Source organism: Botryllus schlosseri, chromosome 3 (assembly GCF_051294905.1).
Source record: "Botryllus schlosseri isolate E-star chromosome 3, Bs_hap1, whole genome shotgun sequence".
NCBI lineage: Eukaryota > Metazoa > Chordata > Ascidiacea > Stolidobranchia > Styelidae > Botryllus > Botryllus schlosseri.
The window spans coordinates 6,169,525-6,193,229 of NC_137238.1; the positions used below are offsets into that span (position 1 = coordinate 6,169,525).

The 23,705-nt window shown below is 40.1% G+C and overlaps 1 protein-coding gene across 1 annotated transcript; it reads left to right on the plus strand.

Moving 5' to 3' along the window:
- The first annotated feature begins 12,744 nt into the window (after positions 1-12,744).
- LOC145435503 (uncharacterized) lies at positions 12,745-23,319 on the plus strand. Its single transcript, XM_080312782.1, has 4 exons — positions 12,745-12,890; positions 13,662-13,760; positions 15,528-15,602; positions 23,207-23,319. Exons 1-4 carry the CDS (start codon positions 12,824-12,826, stop codon positions 23,317-23,319), a joined length of 354 nt encoding a protein of 117 aa, XP_080168908.1. The 5' UTR covers positions 12,745-12,823.
- Positions 23,320-23,705: the final 386 nt, after the last annotated feature.

A 23,705-nucleotide genomic window follows, 5' to 3' on the forward strand; every position in this document is an offset into this window, starting at 1 on the left:
CCCCAATATCGATTCTTTAGTCGAAAAATGTTCTCAGGTATCGGACGCAGTTCATAATTCGAGATACAATGATAGTGATGATCATGATGTTATTTCGTTGCATTTGTATTTCTTACGTATATTCAGTACCGTACTGCCACACCGGAAAACCCCCTATTGGGGGTATTGGGAGGAGAGTTCGACGGGTGCTCAAAATAATTACGTGAATGAACATAAACTACAAAGTATTTTTTTATATAATTTGTTCAATTTTTCAAAAAAAAATCACGCTCTGCACGATTTCGTGTTGAAGAATCTGTACAAATATGTGGGTCGGCGTCGACAATTACCTCGCCACGCCGCAGAAAGACATATAAAGTTTAGTTCGACGAACATGGGACGCCAAGAAGTCTGCAGCGAGACGAAATTACCGTGAAAGACTGCCCTTATGTTGACCGAAAGCTGCGATATGTACTTGTCTAATTGTCCATTGGCGACTAATTCTAGTGCCGAATCTTCCTTTCTATGCTATCCGAGCTCCACAGGAAAATGCCTTTCCATAGCGGAAAAATTAGCAGTGAAGAAACACCAATTTGGAATCTTGCGAGTCTTTTAATTTTGTGCGTATGGGCTATTTCAATATCTTTCCAGATAGCAGACAGGAGGTCATGAAATAACGAGATGCAAGGAATTCCGCCCGAATATGTTTGTTTATAATGTCCAAGACAACCCCTCAGTCAGCTCTGCTGTTAATCTGACTACGTAGACTGAGAGAGGAGAATTTCCAGCAATATATATGTGATTATCAATATTATTGACCGATTCAAACGAGAAATAAGGAAATTTGTCACACCAGGTTAAGTAGCTAATTACTGAATACAAGAAAACTCGCCCAGAAGTAGTGGTGACAACGTAGATCACGAAAAGGGGGCCCCCATAAGTTTGGTTTCTCACCCTATGGGGGCCTGACACCAATGCTTTTAGGGGTAGCTGACGAAGTGCTATTTCGGACCTGTGTATAATATTATTGATTTTGTGGTACTATACCCGTCGCCAATGTTGAGAGCACAGCGTTGTACTGAAGTAAAGTTTTAAAAACTGCGATTGCTAAACTGTGTGGCCTATTTCTAACTAAAAAAGGCTGCATACTTTACATTTCGGGTTTATATCTATTTTGAAGGTCCACCGGTCCGCTGAATGGTTTTTGAAATTTTACCGGTCCGCTAGGTGAAAGAAGTTTAGAACCACTGGCCTGCACAACCGTCTTTCCATAATATCATCAAGATAAGCTGCTAGATCAGTGGTTCTCAACCTTGGGGGCGCGAAGAGGATTTACCTCATATTCACGCGTGTTTCTCTCTATATAGACCGAATTTCATATTTTTGAATTCTCCTATCATCAGTAATAACCGTCCATGCCATCAAACAATCTGTTGCGGGGTTGCTAGCATCCCGGCTTGATTTTGTGATACGACGATAAGGGGGGCGCGAAATTTTTCACTATAATAAAGGGGGACGTGTCTACAAAAAGGTTGGGAACCACTGTGCTGGATAGAAATGACCATGCTTGACGTTATATGTTCATTAAAGAAATTTGTTTGCCAATTTTAGAGCCATATTTGTTGCAATCAGATACCCATATGTGTCGTCGGAAGCGTTACGCGTTATGACTACATTCGCCACCACCTATATATGTGGAAATGGATATATGGTACTCGTTCATATCACGTCGAAGGGGCAGATTTTGAAGACACGACCAGCTATTTCAACAATTGCAGTCGCAGAATTCGCTTTAAAATACTAGTCTACCCAATTTCCACAAGAATAGTATATGATCTTATTTTCAGGAAAATACATTTTTTGCTGTTTATCACTAAGCCTACAGTTATAATTTGCACAAGAAAGATGACGACTGCACGATAATTGAGCAAAATTTAAGCGAGAACTACGTAGGTTGTCCGCGGGGGTCCGTGATGGTCCGAAAAGGGTCCACGAAGAGAAAAGGTTGAGAACCACTGGTATAGACATCAAGGATGGTGGGAACCCTTGAAAGGTTTTGGCTCGCAGAAACGCGAACCGTTTCAAAAGGTTTTACGTAAATGCAAACGTAGACACTAACCTATGACGTCACGTGACGGTAATTGCTAATTCCAACCCTACATTACCGTAAAGTAATACATTAATGTACACTAGGGTTGTGTAAAAAAATAACTTCTTTTTGAATTTTTGCGGCTATTTGATAAAATTGCTATAGGTTGGTTACCAAACGTTGCACAACAAATTTGGCCCAATTCCAAATCCTAGATGTGAAGATACGTGAATTTGAAGATTTTCAATTCACTGTGAAGAAATTGAAAAAAATCCCTACCGAAATCGCTGAGTTGTCTACCAAAACTGCAATCCCGTATAGTCACTTTTCAAATTGAAATTAGTGTATTGTAGATTGTAAGAAGTCTAAATTTTTCCTCATCAGCTTATGTTTCAACGGTGAAGCAATAACCATTGAAGACTTATAACTATTTTACAAATACTTCATTTTCATTGGTAATCTAATATCCTATATTCATTGTAAATCTCGGGGATTTATCATCGCACTGTTTCAGTGTCATTTCATGTTGACTAATCGTCTACTATATGAGGCGGGTAAATCAAGAATTCGACAAGGTGGCACAGTGGCTTTGATACACCACTATACTATAATTCAACGGAGGTCTCAAATATTGGCAATCAGAATCTACTTTATTGTATTTAGCATAAAAGGCCTACAACAGGGCCGGCAAGTTTCCGTAAGCACTATGACAAATGTCAAAATATCAGTAACTGACGTTTCCAACATTTTCCAGTCAATTTCCAACTGAGTCGGAACTGAAACTATATCCAGCTGGCATATCGAGAGATCTTGAGCAATTTATGGTCGAAACGCAACAGCGTGATACCAAACGCTTAGTTACACACATGAGCGTATAAATCTTGGTAACTATTTCGCAAATTTCAGAACTACGGGGTTCGATTTCAAACACCAACCTACCCTGAGTACTCCATGCATACGGAGTAACACTACATCAGTCAAAATTAAAGTACCTGCAACCCTAGATGGCCCGAACGGGCGCCTCCTCACAAATCATATGCATGACCTGAGTGCCTGGACTTCCGTGGAACCCTGACTGGCTCACGGAAACCCTATAGCGTTTCATGGAACGTCGGTTACGAACTACTGGTACAGATGGAGGATTTGGGATCATGTGGAATTTCTTGACTTTTTTTAAATAATTTTCTAACCAGTCGAGCAATGAGCCCACCAACCGTTTATGTTTGGAAGACAGCAACCACAGTTACACCATTGCCATATTAATTGGCCCCGTAACCAACTCGGCGGTTGATAACCACTGATCTGGTGGCGTGCTTAACTGCCTATGAACTTCTCCTATCGTAGTTTGCAGTTCATTGTTCTTTGGTGATAATCATTGCTTCCTTTATTTCTTTAAAAATTGCAAGATACAATATGAAAACTTTCTTAAATGAGAAGCCTAGCAGAGAGCTGGGTAACTAAACACTAACAGTCACAACCTGGTTTTTGCCAATCGTTGTAAGTACTATTGTTCGAGAAGCATTCATTCTATAAGGCTCGCGAAATGCTTGATACACTAGGTTTACTAAGATCACAAATAAATACGAAGTAATGTGGATTCGGTAATTCGATTTGAATATGAATCGATGTGTGTTTCAGATCCCAAAACTTATCATTAATGAGTCAAATTCCACCGCTACTCACGATGATGTATCAGCTCTTTGCGACTTGATGACCTATTCTGTGGAGAGACTAGACATTAATTGCTGGGAAATCGACCGTGAAGGGATTCAGAGACTAGAACATACGCTTCAGCTCAAGGATTCGAAGGTTTGATTTCCCCAATTTGACAGGAGGTCCTTGGTGATTGATTGTGCTGTATAATAAATGGTGATTATTCCCTTCTATGATACAATGCTCGAAATAATTTTTAATTTATCATCAGCCTATTTCTTCTCGCAGTGCAACGGGACTAAATGAGAAATCGTCCATAATACAAAGACCCAACGATTCTGGGTGCGAATTAAGTATCGGCCGAAGAATATCCTCGAATGTATTACAGTTTTATTGTAATTTATTTACAATTGTTGCAGGAGTATGATACAGGACAGTTCATAGTCGTCTGATTGTATTTGTCTTTCTCTATCTACTATTGTCTATTATGACCATCGACCATCACAGCGTCGGGTCCAAACAGCATTAGACATAAACTCATCAGGTATATTATTTGCAACAATGACCTGCTGTCACAGATGCATTACCACTTCACGACTATGATTTTTCATTTCGAAGCGGGGGGATCTTACTAATTTTTGAATGTTTCGAATAAAATCTGAAAAATGCAATGCATGAAGCTTGCCGTACAATTGAGCCAAGGTCATTATCGCATTTAATTAAGTAAGCTAGGTGAAGCTGTATATGCTTAAAAATTATTCCGGCTTTGAACGTTTTTTTATATATAAACTGTGTTTCAACAACTCTCATATGAATCGCAATCCAGCATGTATGTCTGATCAGTTCAACGACGGAAATAAATTGTGTCTTAGAACAAATAGATATTTGAATTTTCCCGGCTGGCCCAGCCCCTCAAATATGATAACCAACTATTATTATGTCACAGTCAATGTAAATTGCTTTTATGTCTGGTGAGATTATCTATTCCTTTTTAGACACATTTACTTTCGCTTCCGGGTGGGATTGTGCGGTTCAAAGGAATTCCTAACTGAAAAATATTTTGCAAACACCTCCAGTAGATCGAAGTCAAAAGTCTACACCGACGTGCGAGAGTTTACAAAGTTTTGATAACCAGCAAAATCAACGATTTCGACCGACAGATAAATATACTCGTGTTCTCATGTGACAGTCTGCACTCTATCATTCTTGAAACTGGAACTCGCCTACGCTGCGTATAATTCTGGGACATTTGCTTTCTGGATGCGCCTTTTCTCGGAAGAACTTTCTCGCCTCCTTTTTTTGTTTCTTTGATGGTCTCAATTTGTGAAGGGTAGCAGAATTAGGAGTTAAACGTTATAGAAACATATAGAAACGTCCTTCTAAACGTTATAGAAACATGTAGACACGTCACTGAAGTAAGTGATCCGTATTATGCAAAACGCCAGTGGTGACAATATTGTGTCGAAATGTACTTTATGGAAATTGCACGAGATATATCGGGTAGTTATAGTTGGTGGTTTGGCATTTGGTAGTTTGGTGCTTCACATTATTGTATGTGACTCATAACGGAGACGTATTGATCGCCTGGTTGATGTGTCGAATTATTTACAACCGTTTTCATATTTAAACATTACGGCGGATGGATGGGGATACAAAATTTTATAGTTGGTGTTTAAACTATGTACACGATTTGACTACAATACATTTACTGCGCTTTCTTCATGCGAATTGTCATTCGGTCTGATCGTAGACTTTTCAGACTTACCCTGCCTAGGAATGCATAATGATATTTTTGAAAGGCTATCAAGCGAACTTTTTTAGAGTGCCGCTAATTTTCCAGAGAAGACACTGTTTTCGATTTCCGTAACTCTGGGTCTACCATTTTAAGCACTAAACCGTGTTGATATGAAAATATCCTGTTTTCGGATGCATAAGACACTGCGTACAGGACCATTTTTGGTGTCATTTGATGAATATTTTCCGGATTGTTATCCCTTTGAAATTGTAGCGAGGATAGGGTATTGTGTGCATGTATTTAGAACTGATTTACCACTATTATGTCCAACAGCTTTTGCATATTGATTGACCTAAATACCTTACGGAGCTGAAACAGTCAAATGATAGACCTCTCCACGGCTCCATAACTATACGGTTTGAGTAATGAACCGTATTCAGTCGACGTTCGAATGTCATGATCTCCTGTTAATATAGATGGGTTCAAATCTGTTTTGTAGCAATGTTTTTATAGGCTATATCGGCTATATAGGCTATAAAGGCTATATATATGGCCGCGAAAATATTTTTTAAGTTATCTGAATCATTATTATGTTTTACAACAGCTATAATATATATATATATCCGGATCCGGATCAGGACAGTATTTTAAATTAATAGTGCAAGAAAGTGACTTTCTGTATGTTTACTTCGATGATTTGTATGAACTTGGAATCAAGCTGGCTTCAGCATTGCACCATACTGTTTACAAAAAATGTAGTAAACTCCAAAGCATTACCAGGGCGTAATCAAAAAAATAGCAACGACCGGGTCATATTTCAGTCAGCGCCACCGCTGATGCTCTCCACGCAATCTCAGTGAGCCGAACGCACTTCAATCCAGTAAATTCTTAGGTCCGTCACTAACAGTACTCAAACCAATCGATCGCACGAGAAGTCGCACCCCCCCCCCCCCCCTTCGCTAACCATATAACCCGTTGGCAAATCTTTAATGGATCGTCATCGAGGACCTTTTGCCTACTGAAATATACCAACATTAAGGCGTTAATCCATCTACTTGTCACTGATATTGCATGCATAGATATGATTTGTTGTGCTATGAATTGTGAACGGGCATACCCCGTTGAAAACATCATACGATATGTAGAAATGATAAGGCTCGATATTAAAGTCGCGATTACATTTGATGAAGAGTCAACATTCCTGCGCTAATACAATTAATGTCTCGAAATTCAGCGGCAAAGTGAACGAACTTGAATATATAGGGCAGTGTTTTTAACCTAGCTTCAACCTCGCAACTCTGGAGCTGTTATGAAATGTGACTCGTACCCCTTATGATAGACCAAAAACCATTTTATTAGGCTGTCCCCGATAGCTTGAGTTCCTTGAGAGTTGTCAGTACAACGTATGTGCCATTCACTGACAGAGGGCATTTCAGCGACTGGAGATATCCACAGCGACGATTTAGACCAGTGGTTCCCAACGTGGGCGATATCGCCCCCCAGGGGGCGATTTGGCGTTCTAGGGGGGCGAAAATGACGAAGGGGGCGATGGGGGGGGGGCGATGACGCGTCAAAACAGCTGACCTTTTTTTTTTTAAATAAACCCACGGAAATTTAGTTACAAAAGTGTCAAATTAGGCTTCGAGACGTAAAGTTGACTTTTTTTTAGTCAACCCGCCGGTGATTACAGAATTGCATACCCAATTTTCGGTACACAAAATTTTGGGGGGGCGATGATCGGTGTTGAGCTTGAAAAGGGGGCGATGGGTCGAAAAAGGTTGGGAACCACTGATTTAGACCAACGTGCCATATTTTAGGGGCCATTATCAAAGAGAGTCATAATTGCAAAAAAGGCTACACTCATTTATGTAACTTATAATTTATTTATTATTATGAGCCTGCTATTATTTTGTAGAAGAGGATGGCATCCAAGTTGGAAGCCAGAATTCACTATAAACGAATCGTGCGAAGCGTGAAAACAAATGTACACTGCAGGGCCGTAACAGCACTTCGTCAGGCCCCCCCAAAAAAACGTTCGTCTTGGGCCCCCCATAGGTTGATAAACCCAACTTCTGGGGGGCTTCGTCCTCCATACCCCTCAGACTGTGCGCTGTTTCCCGCTACTTGTCCTCTATATTCGCTGTCCATTCCGCGTGTAAGGTTTTCTCGCCTAAACGCGCGAATCGCGAGAAATTTCTATAACTCGGTAACTGACTCGGTCAATATCATCGGGAATTGCATATATATTGCTATTAATTTTTACCCTCTCACTGCCCATGTAATCGGATTTACCGGTAGAGCTGAATGAGGTGTGTTTGAAAAGGTAGGATCCCTCAATAATAATTAAACATCTCCGGGTGTATACCCGTTGCCAGGAACGAAACAGCAATTCATCAGGCCCCCACCCCCCAAAACAAACTTGAGTCATGGGCTTCCATGAGGTGATCAACCGTCCCCCATCACGTTGTTCGCTTTTACCACGAAATGATAGTGGCACCGTTTCGCGAGCCAGCACGAGGCTCGAAAATTTTCGCTAAGTCATGATAAATCGGTCAATGAGGTCAGGAATTGCATATATATTGTAATGAATTTTTTGTCCTATCTACTCATATTTACCTGGGTAGCTGAGTGAGGTGTATTCGAAACTGTAGAGTCCGTAAATAATAATTAAACATATTCAGGCGGGCGGACCCGTTGGTATGACTTCGTTATACATGATGTAATTTCGTGCCTCCTGTCTGTTATATCAAAAAATATAGAATCGCCCAAACGTACTAAACTAAAAGTTCACACGATTTCAAATTGGTATTTCTTCACTGCCATATCATTTTTCCCTGCGGGATGGTATTTGTCTTATGTGCCTATGGACAATTAAACCTATGTGTATTTTGTAGGCCTACATATGACGAAGTTTTCGGTCAATATAAGGGCAGTCCCTTTCGGCCAAGGTTTTCTCGCCGTCGATCGCTCTGGCACACTTCTTGGAGTTTCATATTACATGGCCTAAATCTTTATGCCTTGGTGCGTCGTTACGCGGTAATGAGCAACGCCGATATGCCCATTTCTATAAATGATGCCTATTTTTTCTTGGGGGGTAAGAGTACCCAATAATAAAGCTATATGTCACCCTGAAATCGCGAAAATTTTTATAAAAAGTTCTATAAATTTCCAAAAAATAATCTATAATTTATGCTAATTCACGAAATAATTTTGGACCCCCTTCGAGCTCGCCCCCCTCCAATTGGGGGGGTTTGGGGTGCGGCAGTTACGGCCCTGAGTAGAAGATATCACCAAATAATATAATAATTTATATTGGTTTTCGAATTGTTTTGGTCCTGAAAGAGCGTATAATTCCACACTGCATCTCGTACCCCATATTATGGTGCTTCGTACACGCAAGTAGTCCCTAGACCAGTGGTTCTCAACCTTTTTGGCTTCGCGGACCCCTTTTGGCCGTCACGGACTCTCGCGGACCCCTTGAAGTTTTAGTTCAATTTTAGCTCTATTATGGTGCAACCTTCATATCTGTCTTGTGCAAATATGAACTGTAGGCTTGTGATGAATAGCAAAATAATGATTTCTCATGCAAATAACATCATACTATTTATGTAGAAATTGGTAGACTTCTATTATTTCAAAGCTAATTTTGCTGCTGTATTTCTTGAAGTACGTGGTCGACTGGTCGTGTCTTGAAAATTCGCGTCCTCGTTATGATATGAACGAGGAGTGCCGAAAACCATTTCCGCAGAGATAGATGGGGGCTAATGCAATATTAACGCATAACGCTTCGACGATACTTTTGGTGCGATCGCAACATTTATGGCATCAAAATGAAGAAACATATATTTTATAAACATATCACGTCCAGCATCTAGCGCAGGGACGGGCAATAGACCGCGGGCCGGATTCGGCCCGCGACGGCATTTTGATCGGCCCGTAAAGAGATTCCGAGGTCAAGGTAAAATCCTAATCTAAAAGTATAGACAAATTTTCTGCGCCAAAGAATGGATCCGAGTTTTCCAACCTGAGAAATGAAACTACTTGTTCTGTTCGGTTTCACATATTTATTTACGAGCAAACATTTTCGACCATGAAGAATTGAGCATTAACAAGGCAAGGCTGCTGCATACCAATATAACTGCTGGTGACATGAATCTCAGGGTTGGAGCGTAATGCTTTGATAGCAACGAAACACTCCTTGTTCATAAAAAAACAGCCTTGTCAATAGGGGATCCGTAATTAGAATGCGCCAAATCTGATAGCCCAGCTTTAGGAGCATGTATACCATTGTCCGATTTATGACAGGTGTCAGCCGAAAATATTCGGGTTCATTTCAATATGAATAATGAATATACTATCCAATTGTATATTGAAATTCTGTGCCTCCAAGAAGCTGTTCAAATAATGGTTATCTATATCACAGGATAAAATGGGTTTTGGGGCGAGGTTTCAATCCCTGCATTGGGACAAATTGGTGAAATAATCCGGAACCTTTTATTTCAAACGACTGTTCACTAATTTGATGAGACTGACAACTTCAAATCGAGAAGGTTTCGCAGACATTACGAAGTCACCCTGATTGACGTTACTATCTCCATATACTTACTTTTTCCACAAACCCCAACAAAACGTCTCTAAACAGCAATATGTTTGCATCAGCAGGTTAATGGGAAATTGGCTATGAAGATGAATTTCCACACTACGATCATGTCAGACGATTATTACGATGATATGAGTCATGAGGTTTTAGCAGTTGTTGTGCGAAACTGCCTCGTGCTTTCTCAAATAAAAAAAATGAAAATTAGAATATCAACCATACCAAAAATTTGGAGGTCTCGCGGACCCCCTGAAATTGCTTCGCGGACCCCTAGGGGTCCGCGGACCCCCGGTTGAGAACCACTGCCCTAGACCCTGGTTAAGACCCGCTGATATGGGATCACATGTCCCAATACAAGCTGAGTTTTGGATAATTTGTCAATTAAACTATTCACATCCAACCATATTCTTTATGTCGATTTATCAAACTCAACCCCAGTTCGTCTCGTTTGTATATACCCCAATCTTACGATCAGTCAAATCACTCATGGTTGCATACTCTCAGAAGCATCCGGCAAGTGACACTATGGCATCGGATTGCATGAATTACGGGATCAGGCCCTCATCACGTGGACAAACTGTCAATCATTCATATTCTAATGTGAAATGTACACCTAGTATTGCTGTTCTTGACAAGAAGATTCACACTCAAATCATTGATCAGAAACCTACGACTGAGAAGAGAATGCGTTTAATTTATGCTGAAAATTCAAAGTTTCGACGACGGAAATAATCCGAAATACATCACGATGTTAAATGTCATAGTTGCTCCTCGTCTATTTGGTTCTGGAACTGAGAACAGAGCAGAGTCGTCTTCCATTTTTTGTGAGAATGCAGTTTTCAGACGTTTATATCTGAAGCTTTCATGGCGTGTTTCTTGTCGACATTTATTTCACATATCTTGCAAACGTGTGTGGTACATATGTGTTACCATGAAACATGTTAGTCTCATTAATATAAGTATAGATACCAAACGCGGCGGGTTGTTTGAACAACATTTCAATTCAAACAATAAAACCTACCTACGGTGACTCGACACAGCTTATCGATAAACGCCGGTACTCTCACTGCGTGTCAAGAAATTGGTTGCGTAATCATCTTTAGCTTGACTGGAGATACTACTTCAACCATGGGCCTAGAAATTGTCGCCTCGTTCGAATGATGTTCCTGGTAGCCCTTTTACGAGCTTGGCCACTGGGTGCTGGAACCATAGGCAGTCGACTTCATTGCAGTGTTTGCCATATCGATGTACAGCGAAGTATGTTAGAGAGCCAGATAGAGCAGACGAGGACGATTGTAGAACTAAGCAGTCCGCACACTATCGCAATGCTGTTTAGCGCTAATGCTCTATAGCAGAGACGGGCAACATACAGAGGTGGGTCGGATTAGTCCCGCGACGGAATTTATAGCGGCCCACAGAGAGTACCTAATATCTACCCGATACCCTGCCCTGAAACTGAAATTATAATCTGAAGGTATTGACAAATTTTATGCGCCATATGATCGATCCAAGTTTGCCAACCTGAGGAAGATGGTCAATGGCCATGAAAGCACTTGTTCTGTTCGGGTCCACATATAAATTATATCCGACCATGCCCATTACCAAGACGTTCCAATATAACTGATGTTCACGTCCAGTCTCTACTATAAGGGTTTCTACGTCCGACTTGCAGCCAGAGTTCGAAGAACTCGTTGAAAAATTTGATCGACCAAATATGTCTGACTGACTTCAACAACTATTGAGGTAGATTAGGCAAATATGTTCAATAAACACTGCTTTTGGTATCTATGCTTTAAACGTGTAGTTTAGGTACGATTTATTTCTTGTTAAGGTGGATAAATACGCGGACAATGTATCGATTCTGTAATCCTGCCTTCCAAGCACTCCATTTTTCGATATCAGGCCCGCCAATCGGAGAGGTTGCCCGTCCCTGCCCTGTAGCGTTTTACTAAAGATAAATAGGAGGCAGCTAGCTATCCGTCACTGCATGCTGATATCGGTCTGGTAGTACGCCGCTCAGTACAAATATTTATTTTAATATATTTGTGGTGTTGACACACGAAATAAGATTATCGCTAGACAACGGCGCGCTCATTCTTTTAATTTGCTGGTTGTAAGGATCAATCATAAGCACTCGCATTGTCTTAGTAACTGTTGCAGTTGCTAATGTCTACACATATGGGACACAGTTAAAAGTCCCACCGGGTTTTACCCAATCCGCATAATTATTGCTATGCTTTACAAAAGACGTAGGACGCAAGTGGGCCAGTCACTTATAAATGGCGTTGGTCCTAGTCATGTGACATAGCGATCCAATTGCAAATCTAATAATATGCTTCAGATCAAGTCGCTTATTTGAGTGCCATTGAATAGGAGATTTTATAACAATTCTGCAAGTCAATCGTCATTTTATAAAAATTTCGATTCCAATAACACGGGCATTGAGCAGCATTCTGCTATAGGCTATACGTTCTGTATGGTGGTTCGCTGATTTCGAAGAAACTATAATGCTCGTTGACACAATAAATCGTAGTGGTAAGAAGCGTATATAGCGGGAGTACACTCCACAAAATCATATTCCACTATACTCTAGTTCAATCGTTACAATTATTGGTTACTATACTTTGAATTTGTAACTTTTTTCTACCTTAAACTATTTCGACTCATGCTAACGAGAATTTTCCTGTATTATAGTCAACTAATATATAAGGTAATTAGTTGTTGTTTGTCAATCGAATACTACAGTAATTGAAGTTATACAACCGTTTTAATGGCTGAAGGAGGTCAAGATTTACGTGGTCGGAATGAAAACGCAACACTGGAACCCATTATTGCTGGTGAGTCTTCATATCCACAAGTTGTAGCGGATTACTGATAATACTAATTTTTTTAGACTTTGCTCCAACAAGTTATAGTCTTGCACAAATACTTGTCAGCATCAGCAAAAATTGCTGACGAGATTCCGCAGTGGAAGCATTAGTGTTCGCATATCAGCAATGTTGTAGTAAATAGGGGCAAGCATATGCCATAAGCTCGTGCTTCAATAGTTCAGTATTGAAACCAAATCTCGCCCCTGTCTCTCAGAACTATGACACTGGCGAGGAAAACAGCTTCGCTCTCACATCCAACCAGCCCTAAACTTCATCTATATAGTCTTACGTCTCACTGTTTTGTGATCCGATGCGGCAACCCCGTGCGCGAGAGGAGTCGCTTTCATGTGATGTGAATATTAGGTTTTCGCATTTCTAACCATTGACAGTATTTGACGGTGTTGTTCGCTTAGCGTGGTTCAATTCTCTTAATTCTTTATTCTTAATCCTCCTAAAAATTCTGGTATATGAAGCTGTTTTTCCTGTTCGCTAAAATACTTCCATTTGAAATTGGAATCCATAAGAACTCTTCAATACAATATATACCTTCGAACGAAATTGGACTATATTAGGAGTTGGCAGCTCAAATATCATATCATCATACACAATATCAGTCAGACGTGAAATGATTAATATAGTCAAATCACAATGAATACTTTGACAGTTACTTCATCAACTTCTTAGCCTTTAGCAGATACAAAAAAAAATCGTCAAAGCAGCCCATTTTATTTTTCTCAGGAATTGCTGCATTAGCCGAAGCTGATCATGTCTGTCAGAACTTTGAGAATACCACTGTGAACGTTGTTGCGCGGGACCAAACAAATATTACAATAAACGGTAAGGATTACACGTGCGTGTACCATGACGATACAAGTTTTAACTTCCAGTCACAATTGTACCAATTTATGCATAATCGCAAAACACTCTTACTGTCATGCATTTTGTTGGAATATAGCTGTCAAATAGTTTCCTGACTGGGACGTTCTACGCCAGTGGTTTTCGACCGGGGGTCCGCGAAGCATCTTCAGGGGGTCCGCGAAGCCTCTAAATTTACAAAATAGCTGATAACCGAATTTGTATTTTTTTCATTAGGAAAATAACGAGCGAGTTTTTCTTCATTACTAGTAAAACTCCAGAACTAACATCAACAGAATGGCCGTCTGAGATGAAATATACGACTGTCTGGACTCATTTTAATTGTTAAATTGCCAATAGCCTATACTGCTGCAAACATTTTGTTGTTTAGGGCTGTTGTGTTGGATATTGTGGAATAAATAAAAGTTAGATTGATAAGTAACTTTGAAATGTTTACAAAAATCGATTTCTCCTGTGATATACATAACCATTTTCCATAATTTCAAGAGTAACCGCTATATATAAAGGACAGGCCTAACGTTCTGCTCATTACAAAACTTGTTTGTGAATTGTGGTGTCATATATTTGTTGCGATCATACCCAAATGTGTCGTCGGAAGCGTGGCGTTATTATTACATTCCCCACCACCTATCTTTGTGGAAATGGATTTTCGGCACTCGTTCATAATAAATCAACGGCGCAGATTTTCAAGACACGACCCGGTATTTCAAGAAATGCAGTTGTAGAATTCGCTTTGAAATAATAAAAGTGAACTCAATTTCTACATAAATAGTACGGTGTTACTTTCAAGAAAAGTCTTTTTGTTACTGTTTATCATTGGCATACAGTTATTATATGCACACGTCCGATGACGATTGCACAATAATTGAGCTAAATTTGAACTAAAACTTCGGGGGTCCGCGGGGGTCCGTGACAGTCCAAAAGCGGTCTGTGGAGCCACCAAGGTTGAGAACCACTGTCTACGATATGTTCTTTGTTGCTTTTCCATAGTCTTCGAATGTCCGAACGGTAGTATATAACTGTACAATGTACATTGTACATGAAGGTATGATATCATAAAGTTACATCGTTAAGTAGGCCTACATACTGTTGTGATGTCTTCAGTTGTCATACACACCAGATGGACTCGCTTAAAATATAATCCATCTATTCTAGAACGTTTGCTTATCATTTAAGCATGCCATGCAATGAAAATCGATAGTGGAGCAATGTGATTTTATAACCCCACGACGATCCGTAACATCAAACTTAGCCCCGAAATGAATCCTCGAAACAATAACCCTAAAACAAACGATATCTTAACCCAAAACCTTACATTAACCCACATGCTGAAGCTGTACATGATAGTCCATTCCTAGTCTCGCTTTATCACATCATCCCATTTGCTATTTGATAGTTCGTTAATTTCCATGAAAAAGACGACCACTTGCTCCCGGCATTACAGCCTATACATGATGGGTTACTTTTAATGGATTGAACCATGTAGGTTACGAAAAACAAGTAGATTTCCGTTTTATCAACACGAATCCGATCATGATTCCATCTAATTCCGGCTCACTACATCGAACTGTCATAAATTAATAACAAATGACCAAACATAAATCACAAACAAATCGAAGATATGGTCAGTACAATTACCCAATGCGCAATGTTAACAAATATCACATTTTACCGTCATATATGACAGAAATATCAGCTAACTTCTCAAAAAACATATTCATTTTACAGAACACCATTATCACACGCAGCATGCTGAAAATCCTGGATGTCAATCAACTAATAAACATTCAGAACTGGATGCAGGTGAGTCAGAAGGATGTATTGTTATGGATTTCCTTTTCGGTAGGAGCCGAGCCTGCGGGTATCTCAAGTATAGGCCTTGCCGATCCTCTAAATATCACCAAATTGCGGCATACCCAAATTTCGTTATCAACACAACATTTCAGGCCAGCGTGTGCACTCAAAAGGGCCGCAATCCCTATCCCCAAGTTCCCGATAATTTGCGAAGCACGTTCGTTATAGTCAGTTTGATCAGAGCGCGAAATTGCACGATTGAAATTGTGTGTTTGTGAATTCCTGTCAATTTACATTTATTCCTGATCGTGGTCGTTAATCCTTTAAACCGTCTAGGGAACGTCAATCGGCATATGAAGCAGCCACACAATTGCTGGTTGGCTGGTGGCTTGGTGCGTTTTTAGAGCGCAATGTGTTGCGGCACGGGACGAATTGCTGATCAGATGTTTGCATGGTATATACGCGTCTTCAGTAGTCGTGGTGTAATGTCACTTGTCAGTGTTTACTTAACTCGTTACTCACACAGCGCATCGTGAAGTGCTGAATGTGGCATGATTGGCCGGACAGTGATGCAACGTTGGTGGCGCAATGGCGCAGATTCTGGTTTTATTCGATTTGTTTGAATAGGAACATTTTATCGTCCAATAAACTAGATCCCCGCTGGACTGGTAGCGGTCCCACCAATATGTATTTTCAAACGACTAGGTCTACTTGGTAGAGCTAGGATTCCAAGTGATAAGGTGACGACATGCTCTCGTATTGCTTGTATTGCTTCTGAATAATCGCACCGTTTCACTGATATCAATCGGGCGGTATCGATACTAGTGTGCTGAGAGTCTGTTTAAAACCATCACATCATTGGTATACATACAGCTGTACATATCTTATGGGTGGGTTGTGACGTCGCAATACTCCGCACAACCAAACAAAAACGTTTGGTGCATATGCGGTCTTCATCCTTAGCTCATGAAATCTGCCTACTTGTATATACTGAAACACTCCGTACAAGTTATATCTATATGAAGAGCTCTTCGTAGGAACATAACTTTAATTTATAATTTATTAATATATTCATATTGAAAGAAATCCGAATATGTTAGACTGATTCATATGAACAAACATATACCCCAATACAGATGTAAATTACATTGCTACAGATTGCTGGTGAACAAGATGAGCTGTGCATCGACGAAGCGTTATCAAAACAAATTCATTAAAACATGACTTCTACTCAAAACGGAAATATTATAATGAACAATCACCACAAATCTGCCACTCCCTTCAAATGCTAATTCAGAAATGCGAAGCTTCATTTTATAGTTTCATCGAATTGTTCGGTCTAAACACAAGCGTGCTACTATTTGCTTGAGTATAAATGAGAATATAAATATTACAGAAATATATCATTGGCGCCTCAAAAATTCTGGGCATCGATTTCGAAACTCAGTTTCCCCTGCTTACGCTATAGCAAACGACGTACCACCACCACTGCCACAAACTCATCACTCGTCTTCTGATCGGGCCAAAATGTTGGCATGCTGGCTCAGGAAACCGTTATGTGGAGGGTTGCAATCAGACATGGGGTGATTACTTCATGAATGTAATCGATTGCGATTACGATTACTTCTGAATCACGCGATTACGATTACGATTACGATTACAGCAAAATCGGGAAGTAGTCGATTACGATTACGATTACATTTGAAAAGTAATCACGATTACTCACGATTACATTTATTTTGCATCGTAGTAGTTATATTGGAAGACAAAACATGGATTGCGCTGGAAAGGCCCGATGATATAACAACTGTCTTTAAAAAAGATGGGACATTTCCTTGTTACGTCATAATGTACCCATAGCCCATTTTATAGAGGACGGTTTATCGCACCCAATGATTTGCATTCTTGCCATGTCCATGACTGCCGCACCCCCAATTCCCCAATAGGGTGGGGAGTGTGGTTGGAGGGGACTCAAAAGTATTTTGTAAACCAACATAAATTATAGAGTATTTTCGAGAAATTTCATTAACTTCGAATTTCTCTTTGAGCTTTGCGATTTAAATGTCTCTAGATAGCTTGATTTCGAAATGCATATACGTCTCCCCCTCAAGAAATAAAGCATGCATATTGCATAATTCAAAGTAATAGGCATTTAGGTGGCAGTCAATACCGCTCCTCGGCCAACATGAGACTTCACGAAGTGTGCTATTAAAAAAGACATTGGCCAAAACTTAGCGTATGTGTCCATTGTTAGTAGCCTCGCTGGGTGGGCATGACTAACAGTCCATTCCTTCCAATTTGAGCCAACGATGGAAATGCCACCCGGTGCGTCTCACGCAAGTTTTTCTGTTAGTCTGCTGTTTGGGCCACTACTTTTGGCTATATAACAGACCGGGGGTCACAAATTAACAACATACAATAAATTAATTATTGCAAGATAACAGATGTTATAGTTATGAATTACGCCCCCCCCCCCCCGCCCTTCAGGTAAATCTGGCCTTAGGGCGCTGAGATAGGATTAAAAATGCAATATAATGCAATTACCAATATTATTGACGAAATTAAATCGTAAACATAAAATTGACTACCCTATGGGGGCCCAAGACCAAAGTTTGGTTAGGGGACGCTTTTGCTGTTTTGATCCTGATTCTAGCTACAACCCACGCTAACATGGTATATAAGCCGATGGCTATAGTCCAAATGTTCAGTAAAGAATTGTGAAATAGCGATTGGCGCCCGTTTTGAGTAGAATATTATGAGAATAACAGAAAGAGAACATAAAATTCTGCCTTCAACTTAATGCAGATAATGTAACGCAAGCTGCCATTACGAGAAACGGCAAAACAACGGCCCAGTTATGATACATATCAGCAGCTGTTGATTTTAATGCTTCGTTGTGGAAACCGTAATGTTTTATTTGACGAGTACAAAATTTTAAACCTTTGTCTGCTGTACGCTCGTACCATATAGGTCTACTGCTCGCCAAGCAGCAACGGTGAAACTGCATTTAACTCTAGAATTAGAACTATTACATTCTATAGTTTAACTAAGCATAACCAAACATCAATACAAAAGTTGCTATTTTATCTTAGGCAGAGAGGTGATTATGATTAATTATCCTGATGCGAGGTAGTGGCGTCTGAAATTTATTGATAAACCGATATACAGCACGGTGGGTTTTTTACAATCACACTAATGTACATCGAATATCTATTTACTATGCGAGGACACTTCCTACGCAAAGACGAGCAAAGCTAATAGGCTATCTCTGACGTAATAATGAGCAGTGGCATTTAAAAATCAGACGTTTGTGCTCTCAATAACTGGTATAATATCTCTTCCTTGTTCACGAATGTTCAGTTTATGTCACAGTCCTTGTACAAAAAAAAGTAATCGTTCTTTCACAAAGAAATCGATTAAATATGGGAAGTAGTCGATTACGATTACGATTACTTCGGGATTTTTTCCAATGTAATCGATTGCGATTACGATTACTTGAAAATGCTGTAATCGTCGTAATCGATTACGATTACTAATCGCGATTACCCCATGTCTGGTTGCAATACGTCCTCTGTTAACTAGGAGGATTTTTCCTCTTTTTTCAATGAATTGAAAGTGCCCTCGGAGGACGCATAAATATCATATATTTTGGGAATATGTGATCTCTTTGTAGACAAGGCGTTACAATACGCTCAAAAACTCAACTCCGGCGCAGCGAACGTCACACTTTCGCATAGAATTGGGTAAAATGGGAGCCTAGTCGATGAGATGACAACACCAACTATTATCGTAAAAAAGCTGGTAATCGGGGAGTAGAGCCGGAGTGATTGCCTCTCTTTAATCAACACCGGTCGAAAAGTTTTCAAAATAACCTGTTTTCTTTTCCGATACTGGAGCTTTCAGAGTCTTTGAAAAGTGTCCTCTTTTTCTAATCTCCTAATATGGTATGGTAGCGACTCTTACATTATGTAGCCTACAATGAATTCAAAGCCGGGCATTTTAGACTGACACTCCAAAGATTTATGGGCTGCTCCAAATCCTCAGTCCAATACGATTCGTTGCCGTGGTACCGAATACTCTCACCGGAGGTTGATAGTTGTTATGAAATTTGAAATTATGACAACACAAGAAACATTTTTCCGTTGGTGACATCGCCAACGAGAACGCGTTTCTTGTCAAAAAAAACCAAACACCTGGAAAGGTGTTTGGCGCTGTGGCTTGTTGTTGTCAAATACTGTGTTGTCTCATATAGGCGTTTTCTACGATATCGCGTATGAACTAAACATACGATAGAACGACCTGCTGAAGTACCGTGAACCTACATCAAATGCATTTCAGTCCTAGTTTATTGCACAATTGCACACCTTTTTGAACGGCATTCGACGCATGTCCATGCAGGGATACTTGGTTACTTTAGCATTACCTTCCAGTTTTTACATAATCGAAATTATTTTCGCTACTGTTGGTCGTAGTGTCATTATAGGCGTAGCTGGTGGTCAAAACATGCCGTTGCCCCTCCGATTTTAGAATTGTACAGTGTGACTCCATACGTTTAGGGTGTCATTGCGTCTCATCTGAATCGGCTGAATAGGTTGATGGTATTAATCGATAATATGAATATATTTTCTAAACGAATAACGTAACAAATATAGCTAAACATTTATCATATTATTTAATTCAACATGCATACTAAATCATGGTCAATGACAATCAGATTTTCATGATCATAACAATGCATTTCATTGACGCGTGTATTTGTTGATAGTTTGACTCAGTGGCGGCTCGTCCTATAGGGCAACTGGGGCATTGCCCCACCTAAAATTCTGTTCAATAACAATTTAACCATTTATAGACGCACAGCGCTCAATATATATCGAGATCACAGCGAAACCCGCGTTCTTCTTGTGCTTTCGCTTGCAAATGCCCATACATAGCGAAGTCTCCGCGAAAATCGAATTCTCTTCTGTGTTTTCGCTTTGTGAATGCCTAGCCGGGGCTTGCCCCGGTAGCGCTCATAACAAGCTTTCACTATCTATTCTCTCAAAGCTGCGCACAATTAAGAAACGTTGCTTTACTCTCTCCTATTCGTAAAATGGCCGAGCAACCGGGGCAAATATGCTTGCTCGCCCTTAAGGTGTGATGTAACAATCGTATCTATATCTGAACTCGGATACCGTGATATGCGTTGAGTCGACCGTTGCTGGTACAGGTCGATTTTGATGGTGTTTCACACCATGATAATTCTTGAAACTTGGTATGTCATGTCGTGATGGTGGTATTTAACACTGTCCTAAGTTTCAGGGTTTCTACTCAAAGTTTAGGGTAGTAATTCCGTTTCCAAAGTCGAGTGTGTGCTGATCGGTCATGTATCGCAAACATATTTCACGCAAAGCCGGTATTGGTCTCCATTGATTTTAACGATGCTCCTTAGCTAGATCCGTCATGAACTTTTACATGGTATGTCTTGATTTTAGTATCGAACGCAGTGCCAAGTCTCAAGGTTGACACTCAATGATTAGGGCAGCAATTTCGTTATTAAGTTCGAGTATGGTAGAGATGTGCGCTGATCTGACACTTAGCCTACCTAACGCATTGCGGATTTCACGCAAAAGCCGGTGTATCTGTGTTCCATACTGAGATAGGTGATGAGATGATGATATCATGAAACAGTTTACTAACATCCTCGGTTTGCATTCAAATATTTAGTTTTATTTTATATTCTCCAATGTCAATTTCACCGTGGAATGGTGGCCTTCGGGCCATTTGCTCACAATTACAACCCCTGTCAAGCGCGATAGCTGTTTCGTTTTCGATGGCGGCTAACAGCTGATCGCTTGATCAGCCGATTCCTCAGTAAATATTACGCAAAATTCGGCGTTGATCTGTTCGTATTAATTTTGACAGTGTACCATACCGAAAACGGTCATGAGGCTATACTTCTCGATGATTTCATGTAACAGTGTACCAAGTTTTCGGCTTTCATCCACGTATTTATTCGGTAATATATTTTCCGAAGGCGATTTTGCAGCAGCCATATAGACACTATAGACCGTAAGCCGTATGTGTCGTATGACAGTCTCCAGCCTCAAGGCCAGAATCTCCCAAGCTGTACCGGGACCGAATTTCCGAGGCTGCTATCCGTAGTTCTTCAGAATGATGTTTTGGATTCAATATGACATTTCCTTGTCCAATCTATGAGATAACAATTGCGTATGTGTCCGAACTCGTTGACCTTTCCAGTTAGGCATACGCAATCTCTCGATTTATAGTCATTTCCATTTCTGCAGATAAGTAGTCAGGTCAAGTGCGAACATGAACTCGTTATTGAACATTTTGCTAATAAGAAATCACGTCGCGCACAATATTTATACAAGACATAAATTAATGCTGGTGGGCGGACGACTGTACTCATCATGTTCTTTCCGAATAATTTCAATCAAGTGAGCCCAGGTAACTCAACCATGTCTATGGCTAAGGAAAAGTGAGTGGTTTTCATCCTTATTACTCGAGGCACACTGACAGTTAATTTACCGATATATTTTGTTATGGCTATGGAAAAAAAGTGAAAAATTCATCAAGATGAAATAATTTATTCATGAAATTGTTTAATGCGATATGTGCTCGCATTTCAATTTAACACAATGCTTTGATTCCTGCTTGAATGATGGCAGGCAGACTCGTAATTAATCTTCCATGGATAACAGCTGGCTTTTTATAATGTTTTACGTTTATGGGTGCCACCGCTTTGATTGCCTATCCCCTGGTCGTAACGCATCAGGATCGTGTACCAAACACTTTCGGACGAGGGCAAATCGATTTGACTCGCTTTCGGGACGAGAATCCATATACAAATCGGGTCGGAGGCGCTGCAGCACTTTACAGAATTGCTGAGCATGGAACGATTAAAACACCACAAGGTGTCATGCGAATGCTCTTTGTAGGTAGTTGGTCTGTGTATTTTTGGTATAGTCTTACTCGGCGCTTGCGTAATCTCTACCACGAAATTATAACGCATGCTACTAAGGATAACCTGATGATTGATTCGTGGCATGGGAACGATTCTTAGTTCGCGTACATTTTGTAAAATAATCATTTGAATAAAAAACAATGAATAAAACATTTGTTACCGCACTTCAAGTCACGCCACCGGCAAACCTCTCGCGGCACCTACGTTAAAAATCATTGTTTACGGGAAATTCATGTGGCCATCATGAACGTTGAAAAACGCTACTGTGACGTCATATTGATAACAAGTCGCTTGCGGCCCTTGCCCCACCACCCGATATTGTCACGAGCCGCCACTGGTTTGACTTGAAATAGAGCATACAGATGTACGTGATTAGAAGCATATATACTGGTCATACTGGAAAGTACTTGGGCTCGACTTTACGCCATCATGCTATCAATCGACAAAAGGATAGAAAAACAACAAGCATCAGTGAGGGGTCTTCGTTCTTCGAGTGTAGGGAAATTTATTTACGCAACTAAATAGCGGTATTTATGGAATGGGCTGGTGATCTCGAAAATTTGGAAACCACAGCAAATTTAGATTATGGTCCTTATTGGTATGAAACGTTCAACTGAATCGAATGAATCGTTCAACTGAATTTCAGAGAAAGGATTTCTGACAAAGACAAAGCTACATCTACTAAAAGAAATCGGTTTCAGTGAAAGCCTTCCCGGTTACCCAACCATAATGGTTGTAGATATGAAGGAAAGCGATTAGGGCTGGGCACAATGATTCGAGTACTCGAATCTGAATCGAGTATTAATTTTAATGATTCGAGTCGAGTAGCAAAAGACGATTTTTTCGAGTACTGAAATTATACGCTCCTCACCACTGAAAGTTGATTTATCAACGAGGAGTTTATCAACGATCAACGAGTTTGTGCTAATTTCACTGTTGAAGCCTTGAAACCTTGATTGGCCGTATCGTAGCATACGAACATGAAGTACAAAGCTACGAACGTTACTGGAAATAGCACATTTCCGAAGTCATGATCATCCCACAATATTGTCACCAAGTGCAATGAAATCGGTATGGTCGAAAAAAATAACAAAGTATCCTTAATATGATGGATAACAGGCATTATATTCTTTGTGGTCGCTTAA

Coding starts and splice junctions, on each gene's coding strand:
- LOC145435503 (XM_080312782.1), top strand. CDS start 12,824: ATGGCTGAAGGAGGTCAAGATTTACGTGGTCGGAATGAAAACGCAACA. Junction 13,761..15,527: donor AACAAATATTACAATAAACG/GTAAGGATTACA, acceptor TTCATTTTACAG/AACACCATTATCACACGCAG. Junction 15,603..23,206: donor ACATTCAGAACTGGATGCAG/GTGAGTCAGAAG, acceptor ACTGAATTTCAG/AGAAAGGATTTCTGACAAAG.